Source organism: Hakea prostrata, chromosome 4 (genome assembly GCF_041222555.1).
Source record: "Hakea prostrata isolate BN-2017 chromosome 4, UWA_Hpros_2, whole genome shotgun sequence".
Taxonomy (NCBI): Eukaryota; Viridiplantae; Streptophyta; class Magnoliopsida; order Proteales; family Proteaceae; genus Hakea; species Hakea prostrata.
In genome coordinates, this window is record NC_142603.1 from 37098850 (window position 1) to 37121977 (window position 23128).

At 38.4% G+C, this 23128-nt stretch overlaps 1 protein-coding gene, 1 non-coding gene and 1 pseudogene across 3 annotated transcripts in view; 2 read left to right on the forward strand and 1 right to left on the reverse strand.

Moving 5' to 3' along the window:
• Positions 1-22485, forward strand: part of LOC149018775 (uncharacterized) — a 35783-nt pseudogene extending 13298 nt beyond the window's left edge. The window contains exon 3 of the transcript XR_016172981.1: positions 16753-22485. The product of XR_016172981.1 is annotated as an uncharacterized LOC149018775 (transcript). The remainder of the gene's footprint in view (positions 1-16752) is intronic.
• LOC149018776 (small nucleolar RNA R71) lies at positions 20509-20615 on the reverse strand. Its single transcript, XR_016173219.1, has one exon. It is a non-coding gene; the product is annotated as a small nucleolar RNA R71 (small nucleolar RNA).
• On the forward strand, positions 21634-22379 carry LOC149018777 (uncharacterized). The gene is made up of 2 exons (XM_089153964.1): positions 21634-21838; positions 22003-22379. The coding sequence occupies exons 1-2, from the start codon at positions 21634-21636 to the stop codon at positions 22377-22379; spliced, it is 582 nt and encodes a 193-aa protein (XP_089010090.1).
• Positions 22486-23128: the final 643 nt, after the last annotated feature.

Sequence of the window (23128 nt, forward strand, 5' to 3'; positions counted from 1 at the left end):
CTAAAATACTCCCTAAAACCTATCGAAACTTGATGTCGAAACTTGCACGAAAAAGTCCTAAGTTTCTTTGAAATTTCCCAATTTCCCACCTTGGTTTCCCATTTTCACCTGGTCGAAACTTGAGTTTCTCTTGAATTTTTTCTATGATCTAAGGTAACCAGGAATAATTATGGAAAGCAATATAGGTTGCTAGGGAAGTTTAGGATTTTACCATAGTCCTATGGGTATGATTTGAACAAGATTTAGTTTAACAAAACTAAATGGGTTGATAATTATTGGATAACCTTTGCGAGGGTTTGGGTACACTTTGAGATGGCTGAAAATTACTGGATTACCAATGGGATGGTCTGGATGAAGAAAGATAAGAAATGTATTGTTTTAACTTGGCTGTGGGAGGTTTAGGGAAGGATTAGGGTGTCACGGCCCCAGTTCTAAATATTTGTTGGGGTCAACTGTACAAGAATCCAACTGGGGCACGTGGCAGTTCCTTTCCATATCAACCTGTTAAAGAGCCACAAATAATCTATGTTGAATAAGCATAGCACAGGACCAAACTAACTAACCCATTCAACATTAAACTCCTACTTTCATATACAGTCCACAGTCTTGATTTGCACAAATGTAAGCCTTTTATAGAAGTATGTAGTTACTTATAAACTACCTGGAAAAAATATACAAATTTCACATAATTCAGTTTAATACAACATCAATTACGAAAAAGTAGTTCCCATCCTCCTCTTCAACTATATTCTTGGGTAGGAGCATCCTTTGCCTTTCTATGTATTTGGGGACCTATCAACATAAATAATGATAAGCTTTGCGATCTCAATAAGCGATATAAACAACCACGTAAGCATGGTGGGAGATCTCGCTCTCGAGCGAGATCTCGCCACTCAGAAATACCGAGATCTCGACCGAGATGGCGAGATCTCGGTCGAGATATGCCAGAAAATTGGCGGTAGTCTCGGTAGCCCATCTCGGTGAGTTTTAGGGCTCTGGTTGGGCTGAAACTTGGTATTTAACCTATTTAAGGCCTTTTGAACACATTGGTGGCCTTAGATTTGTGAGAAAATAACCCTAACTATGTCTCCTACGTCGACCCTATGTGTAAAACCGAAATTCTGTGAAATGCAAAGTTAGAGTCTTAGAGAATAGAGATTATAGATATAGAGTTAGAGTCTTAAAGAGTTAGAGACAACATGTAATGTAATTATGTAAAGATATCAAGTAATTCAAGACTTCAAGTTAATGAGTTATCATTTATCAACCATCAAGTATCAAATACAAATATACAATAACATTACACATCAAGTATTCAAGAATCAAGTCAACAAGTGATCAAAGTTCAAACTTCAAACTATCAAAGATTCAAAGTAATAAATTGTTAAACACTTAAATGTCTTCAAAATTTTACAACCATAACTCCATAAGAATTAAGAAGATTACAACTTACAACTTACAACTTACAACTTACAAGTTACAAGACTAAGAGTATCACTCAACATTCCGCATCAATTGATTCTGAACGGTGGCCACATATGACTCCCAAGTCAATTGATCACTGAAGTATGTCACATATCGGTTTATATGATCATTATATGTTTGCATGTCAGAATACTGGAGGAATAGCAGTCTGGGATAACCGTCAATCGTGGGTGGGTGAAAGAGCCATTGTTGTTGTTGTTGTTCATATAGTTGTTGAGTATTTGGGTACGGGTTTCTAAACCACTCATTTAACAACCCACCTTCACTCCCATATGCATACTCTCCAGGTGAAGGGTCTTGAGGAATAGTATGACCTCCATAAGAAGAATACCCACTGTAATTTGACCCGGTGCTGTGATCCCCGTATTGGTACCCCGATGACGAAGCTCGCTGTTGTGAATCACTCTGATCTAGGCTCATGCTTCCCATGTTCAATTCAAGATCATGCATGCTCACATCATCATTCGGTTGCCCCTGCCCTTGCTTTGATCTGCTCTTCCGACTCCTATTATAAGTCCAAGAGATAGGGGAACTGTGGCTCACATGTGTCGGATGACTCGGACCTGGTGGAGGTGAGTCAGGTGACTCCCTTTGTTGACGCTGACTTCCACCAGAAACACGACCAGCCTGACTGCCTCCATGACTCGAACTCGATGTCTGATTTGGGCCACTTGGCCGTCTGGTATGAGTGGTATCATCGGCATCATCATCTGAATCCCCACTACTAGTTGTCACCTCAGTTGTTTGAAGTCGACCAGGTGGCTCCACAAATGGTACAACTGATCCTTCTGATGCCGCTACAGCAGCCTGACCCTCATCAGAAGATAGGTGCTCAGCCACAGCATCTGGGCCCACAACAGCAGCAATGGTAGGATCGGGCTGCCCTTCTCGGCCCATCCAAGACCTGGGCCACCTCGATCCCTAACCCACTGATATATGACATCATCTTCCTCATCTTCGCGGGGGGGCTCGTGGAATATATCAGTCAACTCAATCGGTTCACGATTGTCGTCATCTATATTATCTTGTATGTGCCCTACTCTCAATCTCATGTTGTAATGCACATACACCAAGTTCTCGAGCCTCTTACTCCCCAATCTGTTCCGTACCTTACTATGGATGAGCGAGAAGGTGCTCCAGTTCCTCTCGCAACCAGAGGATGAGCAAGTCTGTGAGAGTACTTTAATTGCTATGTCCCTGAGATTTGGCGCACTAATTCCATATAGAAACCACCAGTCAACTGCATAACCAAAAATAAGAATGCATTAGGCAAGCAAATCTTTATATTTATATAACTTATCAGTTATCATTTATAAAGTTATAGACTTATAGTCTATAGACTTATAGACTTAATGACTTATAGAGTAGTGAACTATTTACCAGGATCAGTTTTTTTCCTAGTTGCAACTGCAGAAGGCTTTCCAAAACTCCCAGAGGCATCCCTGAACTCCCTGATCTGTACACCAATTCTTCAATTATTGTATTATGTATATGCTTAATGGCTAATGCACTAATGCAAGAAGTTGAAGAAACAATTGAATAAGTTCTCACCTCTCCATTAATTGTCCCTTGCATGATGGGATTTGACACAAGCTTCTCCACCACCTCTTGCACCGCAGTCATCAACTTTACATCAAGCCCCAGATCATTCTTGTAATGGTACTTTGGGTTGAGGTAGTAAGCTTGCATTGTGGAAATAAAAAATTTGGTTAGTGACTTAGTGATTTGGTTGTTTACTAACTTACTTGTTTATAAATTATAAGTTATAAGTTATAACAAATAAAGAATTTAAATTAAAGTATACAACAAAAACTTAAAGACTTAAAAGTGACTCACCAAATGAAGTGCAAAGGATGCATCAAGTGCATCTCCCATCTATTATCGATGATCCTCTCGTAGGATTTGAAGGTGCTAGGGGCAGCAGCTCTAACCAACTCTTTCATTTGCTGAAGGGCAGCATATATGTGGGGCATTGTGGGCTTCTTCTCCGAATCCACCATCCTTAAAACAAACACAATAGGCTCTATAATGCCCAGTGTCCTATTCAGCTGCCTCTAAAAGGAATCATCAGCAATGGTTTGTTGGGCTAGTACTGCATCAGGATGGCTAGATCCACGCCAACCAAACCACTCCTCACTTGCAAACATGTGCCGAAGACCCACCACTTTCTTCTAGAAGCTTTTCAGAGCTACATAGTTGGTGGCGAATCTAGTCAATCCAGGTCTGACTAGATCACCCTTACAGTGGTTCCTCATCATCTTCAGCACATAACCATGGTTATAAATAAAATTACTTACCCTTCTAGCCCTCTCAACCACAGTACTGATTGACTTTCTTTTCCCCAAGTCCTTCAACATAAGATCAATCGAATGAGCAACACATGGTGTCCAAAAGAGGTGGATCCTGCTGCTCTTCTTCCTCATCAACATTTCACCAGCTTTTTTAAAGTTTGCACCATTATCTGTGACAATTTGGACAACATTCTTTGGCCCTACCTCGAGGACCACCTCCCTAAGAAGCTTGTAAAGGTAGTTAGCATCTTTGATCTTATTTGAGGCATTCAGTAGGCATCCACTGACTTGAGGAAGGATGTCTTTCCATTGCAGCTCACCATGGAATTAATGATGGATTGTCTAGTAGGACCAGTCCATCCATCAGCCATCACAGTAACACCATATGTACTCCATTGTTCTTTTAATGATTCAATGTATTCATCCACCTCCTGCTTTACCTTGGGTAAATATTTATTCATTACTTCCCAAGCTGTTGGGCCTTTAACCCCTACACCTGCCCCTAGCAACCGCATTGATCATCCCCTGATAGTATGGTGTTTTGGCTACATTGGGTGCAATGTTGTTATAGAGCATGAATTTGCTGATTGATAACCTAGCTTCCTCCTCCCTACTGCCTTCTCTACCTCCAGCAAACATATAGGGAATGCTTCTTTGATAGATGTCTTGTTGGTTGAAGAGGGAGGGGTCTTGGTCAAATGTGGAATCATAATGTGTAGTCTTCCTCCTCCTCCTTTCGGTCCTCTCAGTCTCAGTTCCCTGAAAACTATGTCTAGGTGGCATGGATGCCCCTGACCCCGAACCACCTGCTCCCCTTGTTTGTTCATATTGCCTCACACTATCAGCATGTAAGGACTGTTTGCTAGCTTCCATTGCAGCCTTCATCTGTCTCCATTCGGCTCGTGACTCAACACCCATAACCCTCCTCCTCTCTTCATCATCGCTTGATTCCTCATCAACATCAAGAGTAGGTCTAGATAGCACTATATCCTCAAATTCCCTTTGCTTTTGTGCCATCTCTTCCTTTTTTGTTTCCCTCCCCTTAAAGTTGCTGCAATTGTTTTTTGGACTTCATAAGGAACCCTGGGACACTTGGCAACATCTTTATAACCACCAGCCAAATGTTGCTTTAATCTGGTTGAACCACCAGAATTCAAAGTCTTGAGGCAATACTTGCATCGGGATTTCTTCTTGTCAGCAGTCAGTGGATCCCCATGTTGCCAAGCAATGTCCTGAGTCCCACTACCAGTGCCGCCACTCCCACTAGTTGCCATTTAAGATTCAAATGTACAGCACTGAAAGTCTGAAATACATACATGAATCATGAATATTCCCAAGTAATCATTAGAATCATTTTTAGATACATAAAAACATGTAAAAACAATTTATAAAACAACAAAACACACACTTTGTTCTAAGATAACATATAAACTGCTTAAACAAACATGTTAGTATTTTTAAAGTAAACTACATAATATGAGCATCATTTAAAAAAAAACAGATAAATTTATAATAACATATTATTTTTTATAATTATTTTATGTAAAAATAATTTATAAAACAACAAAACACACACTTTGTTCTAAGATAACATATATACAATGCTCAATAAGACATGTTTGTATTTTTAAAATAAACTACATAATATATGCATCATTTAAAAAAAAAAACAGATAATTTTTTAATAAAATATTATTTTTCATAATTATTTTATTTAATTATTTAAATATAAAAAATACAGCAAGCATGATAATCAAAATATTAATACATGAGATTGTAGCCCTCTAAATGTAGTTTAACATAAATAATAATCACATTCATATCATAAGTATTTATTTATAATCTTTAATTTTAATTTTTTAGATAATATATTTTTTAAATACAAAAATTCAAAAAAAAAATTAATAACAGAAAATTAAAATTTTTTCCATGAAAGTGTAGATCTAAGCTTGAACATCAATATATATTTATATCACACTCATACAATCATTGTAGAACCTTGCATTTGAAAAAAATCAAATTTGGGGGAAAATCTTACATTTCTTGAAGATCCCTTGAAATATGCTTGAATCACTACAAATATGCTTCAATTTGTTGTTATAGATGAGTTGAATAGTTGATGATGTTGCTATGTTGAATCCCCAACAAATTCCGGCCAAATTCCGGCCAAAAATGAAGTTTTCCGGCCAAATATGGGCTTCCAGCGAGATAGAGGAGAGAGAGAGAGGAGAGAGAGAGGCGAGAGATGCCTCTCTCGAGCGAGACAGGGGCTTTAAAAAGCCCCTAAAGCAGCCAAAAAAGTCCCGTTGGCGAGATCTCGCCGAGATATTGGCGAGATCTCGCGAGATGGGCGAGATCTCGAGCGAGATCTGCAATCTCACAGATCTCGCTAGAGATCTCGTCTCGCCTTTCTAAAAAGGCGAGATATCTCGCGAGATCTCCCACCATGCACGTAAGCCAACCAAATAAATCATACATCCATTACTTCACTAAAGTACCTTAGCATGAAATTACTTTCATTACTTCTTGATACCCACTTCAGATTTTTCTTTTTTTCCTTTTTCTTTATTAACTCTAGACCTAAGCTCTACCTCTAGAAAAGAAACCCTTAGTCTAGACAACATAAGTGGCATCAATCTTAATCTTAGAGGTTCTCACTTGGAGATTCCCTTTTTAGTCTCTTGGCATAAGGCTAGATATCCTCTATAAGCAACTATATTGGTCTAGTCTATCTTTTCACTTTTCAGTCTCACTCTTTGCTTCCCTATTTTATTTATGATTATACCTAGGTACCTAAAACATTCCCTCTGAGGAATCTCCTTATCATTAAGTTTCACTACTTCATCGTCTACCCGATCATGACTAAATTACTAGACTAGATATTCTATCTTCTTTTTACTTAATTTAAAGCCTTTTGATTCCAAAGCTGTTCTCCATGATTCTAACTTGGTATTAATCCCCACTTGAGATTCATATATCAACACAATATCATCAGCAAAAAGCGTACACCAAGGGACTTCGTCTTGAATGTCTTTGGTTAATTCATTCATTACAAGTGCAAATAGATATGGGCTTAAAGTTGATCCTTGATGTTGTCTAACTGTAATTAGGAATTCATTACTTTGTCCCCCCACTATTCTTTCACTTGTCACTGAATCATCATACATATCCTTTACTATGTCTACATATTTACTTGCAACACTTCTTTTCTTTAGTACTTGCCAAATTAATGCTTTAGGAACTCTATCATAAGCTTTTTCTAAGGCAATAAATATTATATGAAGGTCTTTCCTACACTCTCTATACCTTTCCATAAGTCTACTAATTAGGTAAATAGCTTTTGTTATAGATCTTCCGGGCATAAACCCAAATTGGTTCTCCGTAATTGTGGTTAAGTGTCTCAAACAGGTTTCAATTATTCTCTCCCATAATTTCATAGTATGGCTCATCGGCTTAATGCCCCTATGGTTATTACAACTTTGAATATCACCTTTATTTTTGTAAATTGGAACCATAATGCTTCTTCTCCATTCATTTGGCATTTGCCTTGTGCTCATAATCTTATTAAAAAGCTTAGTCAACCAAACTAGCCCACGGGTTCTAGGCTCTTCCATACTTCTATTGGGATTTCATTAGGACCTTGTGTCTTGCCTAGTTTCATCCTCCTTAATGTTTCTTTTACTTCGGACATAGAAATTATCTACATATATGTTTGAAAATTGGTGCCTTGGTGACTGGTGTAATCATCCAAATCACAAATACTTGAAGCATGCTCGTCTAGTAGAATAGAGAAATAGATTTCCCATCTTTTCTTAATGTCCTCATCACATACTAGTATTTTACCATCTCCATTTTTAATACATCTAACGTGGTCAAGATCTCTACTCTTCGTATCCCTTATTTTAGCTATCTTATAAATAGATTTCCCCTTCTTTCCTACCCAACTTATTATATAACTCATCATACTTCTCCCTTGCATTTCCCGCAATTTTCTTAGCTTCATTTCTAACCAACATATACCTTTGAGGATCCTCAACATCCTTAGTTATTTGCCATGTCTTAAAACTCGCTTTCTTATTCCTAATGGCAGCTTGAACCTCACTATCCCACCACCAAGTCTCTCTATAAGAATGGAGTGTTAATTCACCTAGAATATCTTTAGCCACTTTGTTGATACACATAGCCTTCTCATTCTACATCGCATTAGTGTCCCCCTCAAAATCCCACTTTCGCTGTTTGACTACATTAATGAAGGATTTCAAACACTCTCCTTTCAAATTCCACCATCTTATCCTTGGATAGTTAACCTTGCACATTTTATTAGTTTTTGGGATTAAACACATATCCAAGACCACAAATCTATGTTGTGTAGTTAAGCTTTCCTCTGGTATCACCTTGCAATCCTTGCGCAACATTCTATCAGTCCTTCTAGTTAGGAAGCAATCTATTTGGCTTCTATGATGTCTACTTTTGAAGGTAATTAAATGTTTCTCTCTCTTTTTGAAGTAAGTATAGCCTTACAAGTGGAAGGAAAAAACTTGGATTCCAATAAGGAAACCTAACTTTACTCAACTAGGAATTAGAAACCAACTCTACTAGGGTTTCCTTTGTAAGTTAGGATACCCTTGACAAATAAAGAACAGCAACATATAATAAAGAGCTTATCTTGAGATAAAAGACCTAATTATCTATAGAGTCCTACTTAAAAGAGTGACTTCTTATGACACTAGAACTCAAACAACTAATTCAAACTAAGACTTCTAAATAGGATTGGACTCAGAAAATTAAAACAAACTTCTGAAAATAAGAATCAGCAGCTAATTAAGCTAGAGAATGACCAAATTGCCCGTTTTAGGGGTTTGGCCAGCCCTTTGTTTCTCCACCTGGGTGGAGCCTTGGGGCCCACGCCAGGGTTTCAGTCAGGCAGGGTGCCTTTGTTCCCATCAGTTGTCCCCTTTTTGAAAGCATCCATCCCCTGATGAATTTGCTGATCAAATGCTCCTGGTTTGATTCTCTGGAATGCTTTAGTGTGAACTCGTCCTCACATTTTGTGCCCCAAGACAGAACTCTGTCAAAGTTATAGGACGAGGAATGTAATCTTCAAGTCTGGGGACCTTCTCAAAGTATCTAGGGGGTATTTAGAGTTGATGTTCTCATACTCGAAGTCTACCCTTATGACCCTGTAGTCTCCTTGTTCCACCATGCTTCTGCCGTGTACTTTGACTGGTGTTACTGATGGGTGTCGAATCCGCCAAAGATAATCCTTCTCTCAACTAAATTTGTAATAGCAGTGAGTAGGGTCAAATCCACATAGATTGGTGAAGATTTATTCCTTGATAAAAATTGTGGGGTTTTGAATCAATAAACTAAATAAAATAAACGGATGCAGTAGTTAACAAGAAATTCAGAATAATAAAAACTTTCAGTCAAGATTTAATTTCAGTATTGATTCTCTCAATTGATCATTGATTTAAAAACAAAAACTTTAATTTCGGGTAGATTGGTTATGGTCATTGAGGATCAGTCATCTAACAACCAATATTTCCCTACTTTATCGATAACCTTCGGAACCATCCTTTGAGTTACCTTAATTAATAAACATAACCTTCGGATCTATCCTTTGAGTTATGTCTATTAATCGCATAAAAAAGTGAAAGACCCAATCCCTAGTCAATAAACCCGGAAAAGCCTTGTTTATTTAAACTAGGACATACATTCTCATAGCAAACTCTCTAGGGCATTGATTACCCATTCAAGGATGTTATTTGTCACTTATATGAGAATAATAAATAATTATTCTAATTGACTAAGTATTGTATTAATCATCAAACAATAGGCCTCTTGTCTAAAGATTAATCCAATAACATAATAAACATGGAAAACGTATAAATACCTGAGAATTAAAGAAAACTAATTACCCGAAGTTTCACAATTGGCGAAAATCAAACTTCTATTAATCTTGATTGAAAGATGGAATTAGTTAGACGTGGAAAAGAAGAATAAAGAAATGAAAATAGAAAACATCGTGTCGTTTCTTCTTCAGAACTATGGCTTCCTCTTGTTGTAGTTTGTGTTGATAAATCTCTGAAATGCCTTACTTCTTATAGAGGATTCTTGCCAATTCTGTAACCTTTCCAATTTTGTCATTTCCATTGTTCGCTTTAGCAATGCAATTCTTCCCAATTCAGTTGTTTCCTTTCTTTCTCCTTGCCCATTTGATAGTTTCCATCTTCCTCCTTGCTAATGCAGTGGTTTTTAATTTAGTCACTTTCCAATTCAGCTTCTTCCTTAGATGTTCGATCGCAAGAGAGAACGAAATCTTTGTTTGTTGAATTAAGAGATTTCACGAAAATCCTTCTGATTTGGACAAAATCAAATCTCTAGCTTTGGACATAATCAAATCCTCCATCTTAATTTGGGCTGGTTCTTTGATTTGATATAAAAATGTGGCGATGTGGTTTTAAACTACTCTTTTTATGGATTCGATATCCAAATGCTATAATCTGTCCATATAATATAAATCCAAATAAAACAACCAATTAGTCTCATTAAAATACAAAGGATTTGATATAATATTAATACAATTAAGTGACCTATCAGTTACTGATTTGGCCATGATTTTGAAGTCCGTGGGGGCAGCTCTGTCAATAGTCATGCCCTTGCCATCAAGTACTTGGGTGTCCTCCTTGTCTTCTATTGTTTTACCCTTTTGGTCACCATCAAATATTTCTAGTATGGCTGTAGTCGGCATGAACAGCTGTTTCGTTTCTTTTTTCATCTCACTTAGACGTTGATGATGGTCCAAGTGTGCTACCTTATCAATGGGATCTTCTAGGGCTGCCTCTAGAGCTAGACAAAGGACTTCTCCTTAAAGAACTAGTTGGTGGATTTGGGAGATTCTGTCTCCTCCTCTTGGAGGGCATTCTTTGGCTATATGACCATTGATGTAGTATCTAGAGTAGCTGTAGTTGGTGTAGCTTGTCCCCTTGTAGTCTGTCCTAGGAAGTTGTGAAAAAGTTGGAGAAGGATTGGTGGGTGGTGGATCCCTTCTATGGACAGTCTGTTGCTGTTGTGTAACCCTTGATAATAATCACGAAAATAATATGGCCTGACAAGCTCTTCTAGAGTGGGTGCTGGGTGGTGAGTGATTAAGGGGCCTTTCATTATCTTCAAACAGTGGGTTCTCAAACCTGACTCTGCTGATGTGATTATCCCTGTTTCTTTCTCCTTTCTACCACCAGTCCTGGTTTCTTCCTTCAGATTTTGCGAACTTCTGGTGGAGAGTGTAGGGTTGTTTGTATCGCCTAGCTTGATGTTCCTGTGGGTAAAATAGATGGCTTAAAGCTTCTGACATCTCTTCTCAAGTGTTAGGCTCATTACCTTCATATCTCATTCATCTCCTTTTGTGGTTCTATTATTCTCAGGCATATCTCACCTCCCACCAGCTGATTATGTACTAACCCCATCTTGGGATACTCTGATAAGTAGTTCCCATCAAAGCACTTGTCTAGATCATACAACCACTCATAGAAAGCCTAAAGGTCATGGACGGCATCATATGTTCCTAGCTCATTAATCTTTGGAGGCCATCATAGTCTCTTATTAGTTCCTACATGCTTTTGGCTACTATTGCTTCCTCTATCTCTGGTTGTTAATGGCCTGTCTAGCTCTGAGGTGTTGGTACTTGGACTTGCTGGTTCTATACTCTGATACCAAGTGAACGGTTGGATTTCTTGGAAGAATTGCCTAAAATTTAGAGTTCGCCCAAAATCTTCCAACAAATAATCACCAAAGGTCAATGGGTTGACCTAACTTGACAAGGAATAATTATGGAAAGGGATATGGGATGCCAGGGAAGGTTAGGATTTTACCAAATTCCCATGGGTAGGTTCTGAACAAGATTTGATTTGACAAAACTATATGGGTTGATAAGGGGAAAGTTCGGGGTTTTTTTTGCTAAAAGGGTCATTTTATAACGAAAAGAAGAAAAAGAAAAGAAATACAGCAATTAGTACCTACATTGCTCACCCGCAACAACAGTTGCCCCTAATACACCCTTTCCTCACTGGTTCCTACTCATCATTGACAACAACTAAACCATCAGAAACGATATGTAGGACGTCTAGATGCATCCAAATCAAGATCTTTAAGAAAAGCTTCATAGCAATAGTTACATAACAGCACTATCTTCTCCCAATGGGAGGCTCGATGCACTTGTAGATACTTTCTCTAAAGTTGCATCTACCTTCTTGAATTCCTCTGCCATAGAACCCTTTTTACTTGTTACTACTTTCTTCACTGCGTGAGCCTTCTTCGGACGACCAGGTTTCCGACGAGGAGAACCTTCAGCCCGCATTGATATAGACGAAGACGAAGGTGGAAGAACTACTTTCAATTGCAAAGTTTCATCATTGGCCGAACTCTCTAGCCTAGCCGAATTCTGATGGGCCCCACAACAGTCCAAATCATCCTCCCTAGTTCCTTCAATGACCGAACTTCTAATAATATTTGCAACTTCAGGTCCCACCAAGGAACTCCCCAAAGAAGGATTTCCAATTTGCTTAGAACTCTTACCTGCAACAAGCACTTTTTGAAATTCAAATGGGCTGGCCGAACCACTTTCGAGCTTATCTATAGGTCCCACTAGTGAACTCCCCAAAGGAAGTTTACCAATTGAATTAAAACACTTTGCCGCATCTAAGGAATTTTGAATTTCAAAACTAGAGTCCACGGCCAAAGAAGCTGCTTCAAAATTATTCAAATTTGTTGGGCCCCGCATGACCCCACTTGAAGCTCCAAACTAGAGTTCACGTCCAATGCAGCTTCTTCCAATCTAATCGAATTTTGTTGTGTAGAAAAGTCTTCCACATAAACCGAATTCTGTTCCGTAGAAGAGTCTTCCACTCTAACCGAATTCAGCAAGGCCCCACAAGGCCTCTCATTAAGCTTTTCAAACCGTTCAAAAGAGCCAATATCCTTAGTGGCTGAATTAGGTGGAAGTTGGTTAGTCGTGGGACCAACAGAGGTAATCACGTTCTTTGAAAGATTACCAACCAACATCGAACTCTTGCCCTTATCTAAAATTTTTTGAAGTTGAAAAGGATCACTTTCTAGAGAGAGAGAAAGATCAAGAGAAGAGTTCTCGCTAGACGCGATCACCACATCAGAGGGAACCAACCTTGTTGATTTGAAATTTGAATTGAAATTTGAAATTGAATTTGCCGCACCCTCATTGGATGAAATAGAGTCCTCCAAACCCGCCACCTCTAGAGCCACACGAATCTGATGTTGGAGTGAACTGGGAGTCTGCACTCTCACACCGTCAGTAGGAATCCCCATCCACAATAGGATTATCAGCTAGGAGGTTTTCTACAGGAACGATAGAGGGCTGAACCTGCAAACCATCCACAGAATTGTTGAAGCAAACCTACAATGAAGACCCAAGTGGCCTTCTCGATTACACCATGAGCACCGCAGAATATCATCCTCAAAAATTACCTTCTGAAGAAAACTAAAAACTCGAAGAGTTCCTGGTTCAAGGCGCTCAATCAGAACCTCATTCACTCGAATAGCATCGACCTCCAGTTCAACCAAAATTCGAGCATAATGACCAATAGAACCAAGATGAGTTCGTCTATCAAGAGAAACAGGTCTCCCGACAGATTTTGCTATAGAAAGAAGCACTTTCTCATGCCAATAAGAGGTAAATCAGGGAAACGAACCCACACCAACTTACCCGCTGGTTGAGGAGAGTGGATATTAAAATCAGGCCTCCATCGCTGAAAACGGATGTATTGCTTTACAACATTCCAAAAACCCCTGCGCGACACCTCAAACATATCTGCCTCACTATGAAACTGAAAGATGATAAACCCTTTCCCCAATGAATGTAAGATCACCCCTTGAGACAATTTCCAAGCACCCCTAGCTAGCTCTCGCAATTCATCCATGGTTGTGATGCGAAAATTAGCTCGCCCAATCAATGAAAAACGGAACTGATTTCGTTGCATCTCGTATTCCTGTTGCGGGATTACAATCCTGCGAAACTTACCCGCTTGGTAGTTTGATCGCAGAATTCCTTTGTTTCTGTATTTCTGGAATATGAGTGTGTGACTTGTTATAATTGATCCTATTGATAGTATAGATTCGACATTAGAAGTATATTGATTGTTCCCCAATAACCGAATACCTTTGTCTGTAAATACTGCATATTTGATTCCATCCATAAATCCATTTTCTTCCCTATGAGTTCCAGTATCGATAAGAATTCCTCCATTTGAAATGAGGTTTGAATCAAAGGCCGGGTATTTCTTGGGTTTTCAAATGATACATAGTGCGATACAGTCAAAACAAGGCGTATAGTAAGAATAGTAAGAAAAGAATAAAGACCTCGTGCATTGGAACCCATGTAGAATGGAATTTGTCCAATAACAGTATATACGTCTTAGAGTATCTACATCAATTCACACATTAGAATTTTATTCAATTAGGAGCATAAAGGTATTAATTATATAAAAAAAGATAAGCTATGGGAGGGTTTGGGTACACACACTTTGAGATGGCCAAAAATTACCGGATAAGCTATGGGATGGTTTGGATGGAGAAAGATGAGAAATATACATTGTTTAACTTGGGTGTGGGAGGTTTTGGGAAAGATTTAGGGTTTTAACAAAAAGAGGATGGGGTGAATTCAGGTCTATATGGGTTTGATATAAGTACGCAGCTAGTTGAGCTTCATGTACAGGCATTCGTGCTACAGGGGCAGTGGATGTACTGCAGCTTGGGCAGTTTTTTTTCCCCTTCTCTCCACCCCCCGCTGGGGGGGGGGGTTGCAGTGGAGTTGTTGACTCACTCAGTCACTTGAGGCAGCTCTTCATCCATCCTGATTGGAGTTATTGAAACTTATGCTAGAATATTTAGGATTGTAGGGTCTTCACATGACCAACTGAACTTAGTTGGCCCACCCCATTTTTTACATGAACAGTGTTACATGAACTTTAACTTCCTTGAACTACATCAGCTCTCACTGGCCTGGAAAAAAGAGTTTCATAGAGATGGAGTAGCAACATGTGAATAGAAGCTCTGTCCAATCCCAAACAAATCTCTTGTGATGTATGGACTTTACGAACAATTTTTTCTACCTGAGGAGCTTCTTCTTCAAGGTATTATGGTTGAATGATGAATCAATGCATATTACGTTGCAATCATCATCAAGAGTTAAGAGTTTACCTGTATTATCTACCGTAATGTTTTATTGGCTTCTTCTTCCTCCACTTCCCTTGTGGTAGTAAATATTTTAAATTCCTCATCCTTTAATCCTTGGTTTTTTTTTTTTTTTATAGAACCAAACATAAGGCATAGTGTCCTCCGTCACTACTGCCATATCATTATTGGGAGGTTGTTCCTGAACCTCCTACTGCATTAAAGAATTTTGTATTTAGATTGGCGTCAATGGCATGCTGTGAAAGCTTTCCTTGGGCTTTATGACAGAACATAATGAAGTTCCATATTTGGCTTCAATCTTGTTCTCTATGGCAGTCACGTGATACTAAATGATGATGTCCTGGTTTGGCCTTGCTGACAAGATCCAAACCCTTTCTAGGTTAGAACATAGGGGAGAGCAAACAGTAAGTAAAGCAAGGGTATTTATTAGGAGAATTTTGAGAAGAAGACTGGATAAAGTAATATTTTCTTGGATAGCCTAAAAGGAAAACTCCTTAGCTCAGACTCATACACTAATACCAAAAGGAATAAAATCCTAAACCAAAAGGGAACCATGTCCGACCTGTCTGTGTCAGTGTCCTAATCTGACAATGAAACTGACTAAGACAACTTTGAATATGGCTGGACTTATAAAGTGATCCATTAGCTACTTACAATAAAGAACATAAAATAAGATGAAAAATTGAAAACAATCTGCCAAGGAGATGCTCCATGTTCTGAACTGCTAACTGGCTTGATTAGATAGGACTCCAGGTTCACAAGTTAATTGAACTAATCGACCCAACTCAAACCAACTCTGCATCATTTACATTATTAAGGTCTTTCACAACTAACAAGGAAACTGGCACAGTGGACTGGAATGAGACTTCTGCTTTAAATATTGGTTCAACTAACGAACTGAATTTTATTTTTTATTTTTTTTCCTCTCTCCTTCTCCGGCAGATATTGCTTTTGGAACTTCTTGACCAAATCTAAGATCTGAATTGATCGATATGTTCCTCCGCAGATATGCATCAGTTACTTTTTCCATCTTGACAACTTGCGATAGAATATTGTCTTTAGGATCTGGCCTGAACCAAACTGACTTAGTACAGACCTGGTTCTTCCCTTGAATATCACCAATGGGCCCACAGAACTGTTCATATGAGCAATACCATGTAAACTTTCATAAACATTAACTTCCCTGACTTCCTTGAACTGCATTACATCTGTTTAAATTGGAAGTTATTCTAGGACATAACAAAGTAGAACTTGATGCCATATAGGACCCAAATCTCTGATATTTGGGCATGTAGAATTGGCCTGTCATAATAGAAAACTAAAGGAATACTAAAAACCCTTGGTGGGTAGGCCCATATTACCCACTAGGCATATATTTATCCATCCTCGGTCATAACAAAGGCTGGTTGAGTTCATTTTTGTTCTCGGTTATTTGAATTGCATTAGTATTATATCACTTGCCATGGTCATGATGGGACATTTTTATTTGAAGATATAAAGAAATGGTTTAAATGGCTCCTCCCTACTGTGGGGTTAGTTGTATGATCAATCTGAATGTAATAGGTAATGGTTCAAATACATTGAGTTTGCCAGCTCTTGTCAATTCTGCAAACACAAATAGGTGCCCTCATGTTATTGTAATTCGTTGATTTGTTGGAACAGAACTAGGCTTGCAGCATTTGCATTTTTCTTCAATTGTTAAATGATCTATACTTTTTTTGTGAGAAATGCTTATGATATACTATCGATGTAGGTAAAGATGGTAAGAACAAGAAACCTGAAGCACTGAAATTTTTTGGTTATCAAGCAAGGAGTAAAAGAAGACACCTTTGCTTTTCGGCACAAAACACAAAAAGAATATGAAACAAGCAGAAGTTGATAGGTGCCAGATCAATGAATGGTACCCAAAATTCAAATCTGTCTCCATCAAAACCTTAATTCATGAACTTCCAGAGTCCTTTATATGTTACCTTCTTAAGGAATCTGGACCTTTCATCCTTCCTCAGTCTGTCTCTGGTGATGATGCCCTGCCGCGGAGAATCCACAATCCAGAAGAAGAGGAGGATTATGAAGTCTCAGAAGAGTCTGGAGATGAATCAGAAAGATCCCCACCTGCACCTTGCTTTCCAGAACTTGAGTTGAAGATCAAGGAATCCATCAAGACCCTTGGTGGAGCTGTCTTCCCTAAGCTGAATTGGAGTGCGCCAAAGGATGCTGCTTGGATTACCACATCAGGGACACTGTTGTACTTCATTCAGTGAGATTGCACTTGTCTTACGATCTTCTGAATCTTTGTTTCATGATCTTTGCTGCCATGCTTATGATTCATGCTCTGATAAGACATCTTCAAGACCCATAACGTTCTTTCTTGCACTCCGTAAGTGGTATCCATCTCTCCTCCCTGAGATGGAATTCCGTTGCTTTGTTCGGGATCGTCGACTTATTGGTATCTCCCAGCGGGAGGTTACAGTTTTCTATCCTGTCCTTAAAGAGAAGAAAGATGAGGTTGAACTCCTGATCTCTGAATTTTTTAGCAATTATGTGCTGCCAAGATTTGAATCAGAGTACACATTTGATGTTTATGTGACAAGGGATCAGAGGGTTAAGCTTATGGATTTTAATCCTTGGGCAGAATTCACTTTGCCGTTGCTATTCAGTTGGGAGAAATTGGAGCACAGCTTTAGGCAAGAGGGGGATTGTATTGAATTTAGGATTATAGAGAGCAGATGCGCAGTTCGTCCAGGGCTAAAGACAGCAGTCCCTTATGATTACTTGGATACAAGCCCAGGGAGTGGATGGGATCAGTTCTTGAGGAATGCAGATGAGGAAGCACGCTGTCAAGCTCAAGCTGAAGTTTAGGAGATTTGTCTGCTTCAAGTTTTAAACCTGTGACATATGTGCACAGTTCGTCCAGGGCTAAAGACAGCAGTCCCCTATGATTACTTGGATACAAGCCCAGGGAGTGGATGGGATCAGTTCTTGAGGAATGCAGATGAGGAAGCACGCTGTCAAGTTCAAGCTGAAGTTTAGGAGATTTGTCTGCTTCAAGTTTTCAACCTGTGACATCGGTTCACTTCATGGTTCTTCCATGTCCTTTTGTGAGCCTCCTGCCACCTCCAAAAACCAAATAAAGCTTTAGGCAAAGTATTTGGGTATGCAGGATGTGTTTATTAGTATTTAGGTGGTCACTGTTTGCACATCTCCCATAGCCCTTACTTTTTTTTTTTTTGGGGGGGGGGGGGGGGGTTGAAGAGGAGGGTTAGGAATTCGAGACCATGATTCAGTCTAAAAGATAAGTTCTACCAGTCAAGATGATTTTATACCAAGTTTCGGTTGACCTGTTTTGAGCCAGAAAAGTCAGTTATGTTGTTCATCAAGACAACCCAAGGGATAAAGTGAACTCACTAAATGTGAATCAAACAAAGTATACTCAAACCTTTAATTTAGCAAGTCTTAAGGAACGTAGTTGCATTTATCAAACTCCACCTAGTTGTGGGGATTGTGTCATGTAAAAGAATGTGCCTTTGATGGTAGTTGTCACTAAGCTTGGTCCATTATTTGAACCCTATCTTGACTTGCCATATTTGAGATTACAATTTCTCTAAGACTATGAAATGTTCAGTGGCTTGAAGCAAACTGCTATTGTTGATTTCTTCACAAACATCTGTCGTGTTTAGTATGTTCCCCCCAAAATATCCTGCTGTGCCTCTGAAGGGAATTGGTATCTTTGATTTGTTCTCCCACCCCCAACCCCCCCGGGTGTCTATTGACTTTTACTTTCTTCCACTTGTTATTCTTGTACTTAGGTAAAGTGCTTCATCCAGTTCTCTCCATGCTACTGTCTTGGATCCATGTCTCAATAATTTCTTACAGAAGCATTCTCACATTGGGTGCTTGAACGACAAGTAACTCTGTTTTCTTCCCAGTTATCATGCTTTGGCAACAATGGAATTTGTTGTCTTCCCAGTTTTCATGTTTTAGTAGCAATCAAATCTATTGCCTGCACAGTTTTCAACTTTAGTTAGGAAGTAATCTTCTTAGGCTATCATGGCACTCTGTATTAGCTTAGAAAATGAGTAGGCCTGGTGGTGGTGTTACAAACATGGCTCACCTGAAATGATTGAACTGGCCACTTTATGCAGTAGAATAGCTGAAGCAGTACCCTACTTTGAACTGCCTCCTGCGACCCTTACATCAAAGATTGTAATGTTAGTAGCCTCTCTTAATGCTTCGGTGCTCTGCTTCCCTTACGAGCATTCTCATTTCCACCATCTTCAGTTACAACTTATGACATGAATAGCTTTGTTTCACCTTGTACCCATATTAGAGTGCTTTGTTTAGCTCGCAAGTTGTGAGTGTCATTTTGTTTTCTTTCCTCCAATCTGTGTGGATTGTAGACTCTTCTAACCGTCGAGGCAGATAAGGATTGAAGCTGGAACCAGGTCAAGTGGTACTAAAAAAACCTTAGGATCTGGATCGGTTAAAAATTGATGCCAATTAATTTCTGTCTCTTCTTTTCCTCATTTCTCTCCTATCTTTCTGCTCCTCAGGTGGGGCTTTCCTCGATGAAACGGAATCCTCCCCTAGCTCTCCCCCTCCCATCTTGTCTCTTGTGGGTAGAACACTACAACAGAAGTACCAAGGGGAACATCAGGTGAAAATGGAAATTGCCGCCACCAAGAGCAAAATTTTTGAGAGGAATATAATGCACAAATAAAATGCAGTAATCCTACTCCCCACTAAAATGCTCAATTCCATATGGCAGAATAGAGTATATGAACAATACAAAAAAGTTATAGAACAGCATGAAAATGATACAGACTGTCGTTGTGGTATAATGGTAAGTTTTTGGCGCCGTCGCCGGGGACTATTAGATTAATATCAATATCAATTACTGCTAGTTTTAATTTGAATTCTTTTATATTTTTTTTCTTTCCTATTATTTTATTCTATTTGTAGTTGTGAATTGGAGATCTTTCAGGTCCTACTGATTTTGCATGAGAAAGAGAGGAAACAATAATTTACTTCCTTTTGATCCTGAAATTGAAGCAACTTGTTGAAGGAACTCAAAAGCAAAGAAAGATAGAATAAATTCATCTTCCACTTCTAGAGCAATGGATCTTGATAATAATCAACCACCAAGGCGCAAGACTTTAGGAGAGTATGTTGCACCAACTGTGAGAGATAATAGAACAGCTATAAGGCGTCCACCTGTAGTAGCTAACAATTTTGAAATCAAGCCTGCTATCATTACAATGGTGCAAAATAATAAATTTTCTAGATTGCCTAGTGAAGACCCAAATCTTCACATTGATGAGTTCTTGGACATTCGCGACACATTCAAGAGTAATGGCGTTATTGATGATGCTATAAGATTGAGATTGTTCCCTTTCTCATTAAGGGACAATGCTAAGAGTTGGTTGCATTCTCTACAACCAGGATCCATCACTACTTGGGATCAAATGGCTCAAAAAATTTTGGGAAAATTCTTTCACCATCTAAAACTGCTAGTTTATTAATAGATATTTCTATTTTTTTGCAGTATGATTCAGAAACAGTATTTGAGGCATGAGAAAGATTTAAGGACTTGCTAAGGAAATGTCCACACCACGGAATAGAGCAATGGAGACAAGTTCAGATTTTTTATGATGGTCTATCTAATTCAACAAGAACATTAGTAGATGCTACAGCAAAATGATCAATCATAAACAAGGATCCAACATAATTTTTTTTATCTTTTTGATGTTATGGCCTCAAATGCATATCAAAGGCCAAGGGATAGAGTTGCCCCAAGAAGAGTATTGCAGAGGAATGAAACTGATCCCATGACAGCCATGGCCCGTCAACTTGAAGCATTAACAAAGCAAGTAGGGTTGTTAGCAACTCAAGGCACCAAACCTCCAGCAGTAATATGCAATTATTGTGAGGAAATACATTATAGCAATGAATGTCAAATGGCTAATCATTTTGAGCAAAATCAGTTAGAGCAAGCAAAATATGTGGGGAACTTTAATCGACAGAGCAATCCATATTCCAACACATACAATCCAAGGTGGAGAAACCATCCAAATTTTGGATGGAAAAACAATCAAGATACTGAAAGACAACCTGAAAATCAACAAGCTCAATCATTTCAGAAAAAAGCTCCATGGAAGATGCTATTGAGAAAATGGCTACAGTTTCTTCACAATTTATGCAGAAGCAAGAGACCACCAATCAGAATCTTTTTGCATCCATTAAAAATTTGCAAGTACAAATGGGGCAAATCGCCCATGGGATGAATCAAAGGCAAAAAGGATCACTACCTAGTAATACTGAGACAAATCCTAGAGAGTATGCAAATGCTATTGAGCTTCGAAGTGGAAAAGTATTAGAGCAACATTTCAAGAAAACCGTAGTAACTGAACCCTCTTCTGAGGCATTTCATGATGAGCAAAAAGATACGGATGAATACATTAAGGAGGAGGAGAAACCAAAATCCAAATTGTTTCCAGACAATCCACCACCTTATAATCTACCTATTACATATCCTCAGCGGTTCAGAAAGTAGAAACAATATAAGCAATTTTCTAAATTTATTGATACATTTAAAAAATTGCATATTAATATTCCTTTTGCAGATGCTTTGGAACAAATGCCTAGTTATGTCAAGTTTATGAAAGACATTCTTTCTAACAAGAGGAAACTTGAAGATTATGAGACTGTGGCATTGACAGAGGAATGTAGTGCTATTCTACAGCTGAAGCTTCCACCTAAGCTAAAAGATCCAGGGAGTTTTACAATACCATGCACTATAGGAAATTCTCATTTTGATAAGCCTTTATGTGATATTGGTGCTAGTATTAATTTAATGCCTCTATCTATTTTCAGGAAACTAGGCCTTGGAGAAGCTAAACCGGCCACATTGTCACTTCAAATGGCTGATTAGCTGATAGGTCAATTAAATATCCAAAGGGAATAATTGAAGATGTCTTGGTTAAAGTGGACAAGTTTATATTTCCAGCGGATTTCTTAGTATTGGATATAGAAGAAGATCAAGACATACCCATTATTCTTGGTAGGCCATTCTTGGCGACTGGGAGGACCCTGATTGATCTTCAAACAGGTGAACTTACTATGAGAGTACAAGATGAGAAGATCACATTCAATGTATTCAAGGCCATCAAGTTTCCAAATGAAGCAGATAATTGCTTCATAATTGACTCTATTGAAATGTGCACAAATGAGATATTTCAAATAAGCTATCCAGTTGATACAGTTGAAGCTTGGTTGATGGGTGTGACAAATGCAGAAAATAAAGAAATTTCCGAATATGAGATGCAGTTAGAAGCTTTATTACCTATATATGTTGACAAATCTCCTATTGAGGATCATGGCTAGTAACTTAGTCACTCATTTGGAAGTGGCTTCGACCCCCAGAAGTCACTCTTATCTTTGACCTAAAGTTGGGGGTAGTTTGGCTACGAACTATGATGCAAGCACTGTTTGGGAGGCAACCCAAAGTTTTTCTTTACTACTTTGATTTTTCAATTGTTAATTTTTTTAGATTCGATGTTTTTTTTTTTTTTTTTTCATAATTTGTTTTCTTTAGGAGAATTAAAAGAAGAAGGCGGATTTGGACTACATCACTCTTAAAGCTATGAATCAAGGGAGTCTCCTTCACCTTACTTCACATCTTGTTACATTTCTTTCCCATTGCATGCATTTAATATTTTCATTTTTTCGCTGCATTGGGGACAATGCTCATTTTAAAGTTGGGGGTGGATGTTAAGATTCTTGTCTATGGGTTGAGACTCACTATGCTGAAATTTCTTTTCAAAAGCAGAATTTTTCAAATCATTTTCAAAACTTTTTATTAGTGGTTGAAGCTTACTTGTTTAGTTAGTAGAGTAAAATAGAAGGAAGTTATGACATGTAAATCTCTAATCTTATTTAGCATTTCATGTTTTAGTTGTGTTCTTCTATAATTCTTTGAATATGATGACTTCGCTAAATATCAAATGAGTATGTGAATCACTTTAACCTTGATTATGCGACCCACCCTTTGAGAACTAAACCTTGCTATTGAGTTATTGCATTTAGGGATTTTCAAATGAGACTGCAATTTTCTTGGTCAGTCAACATATTAG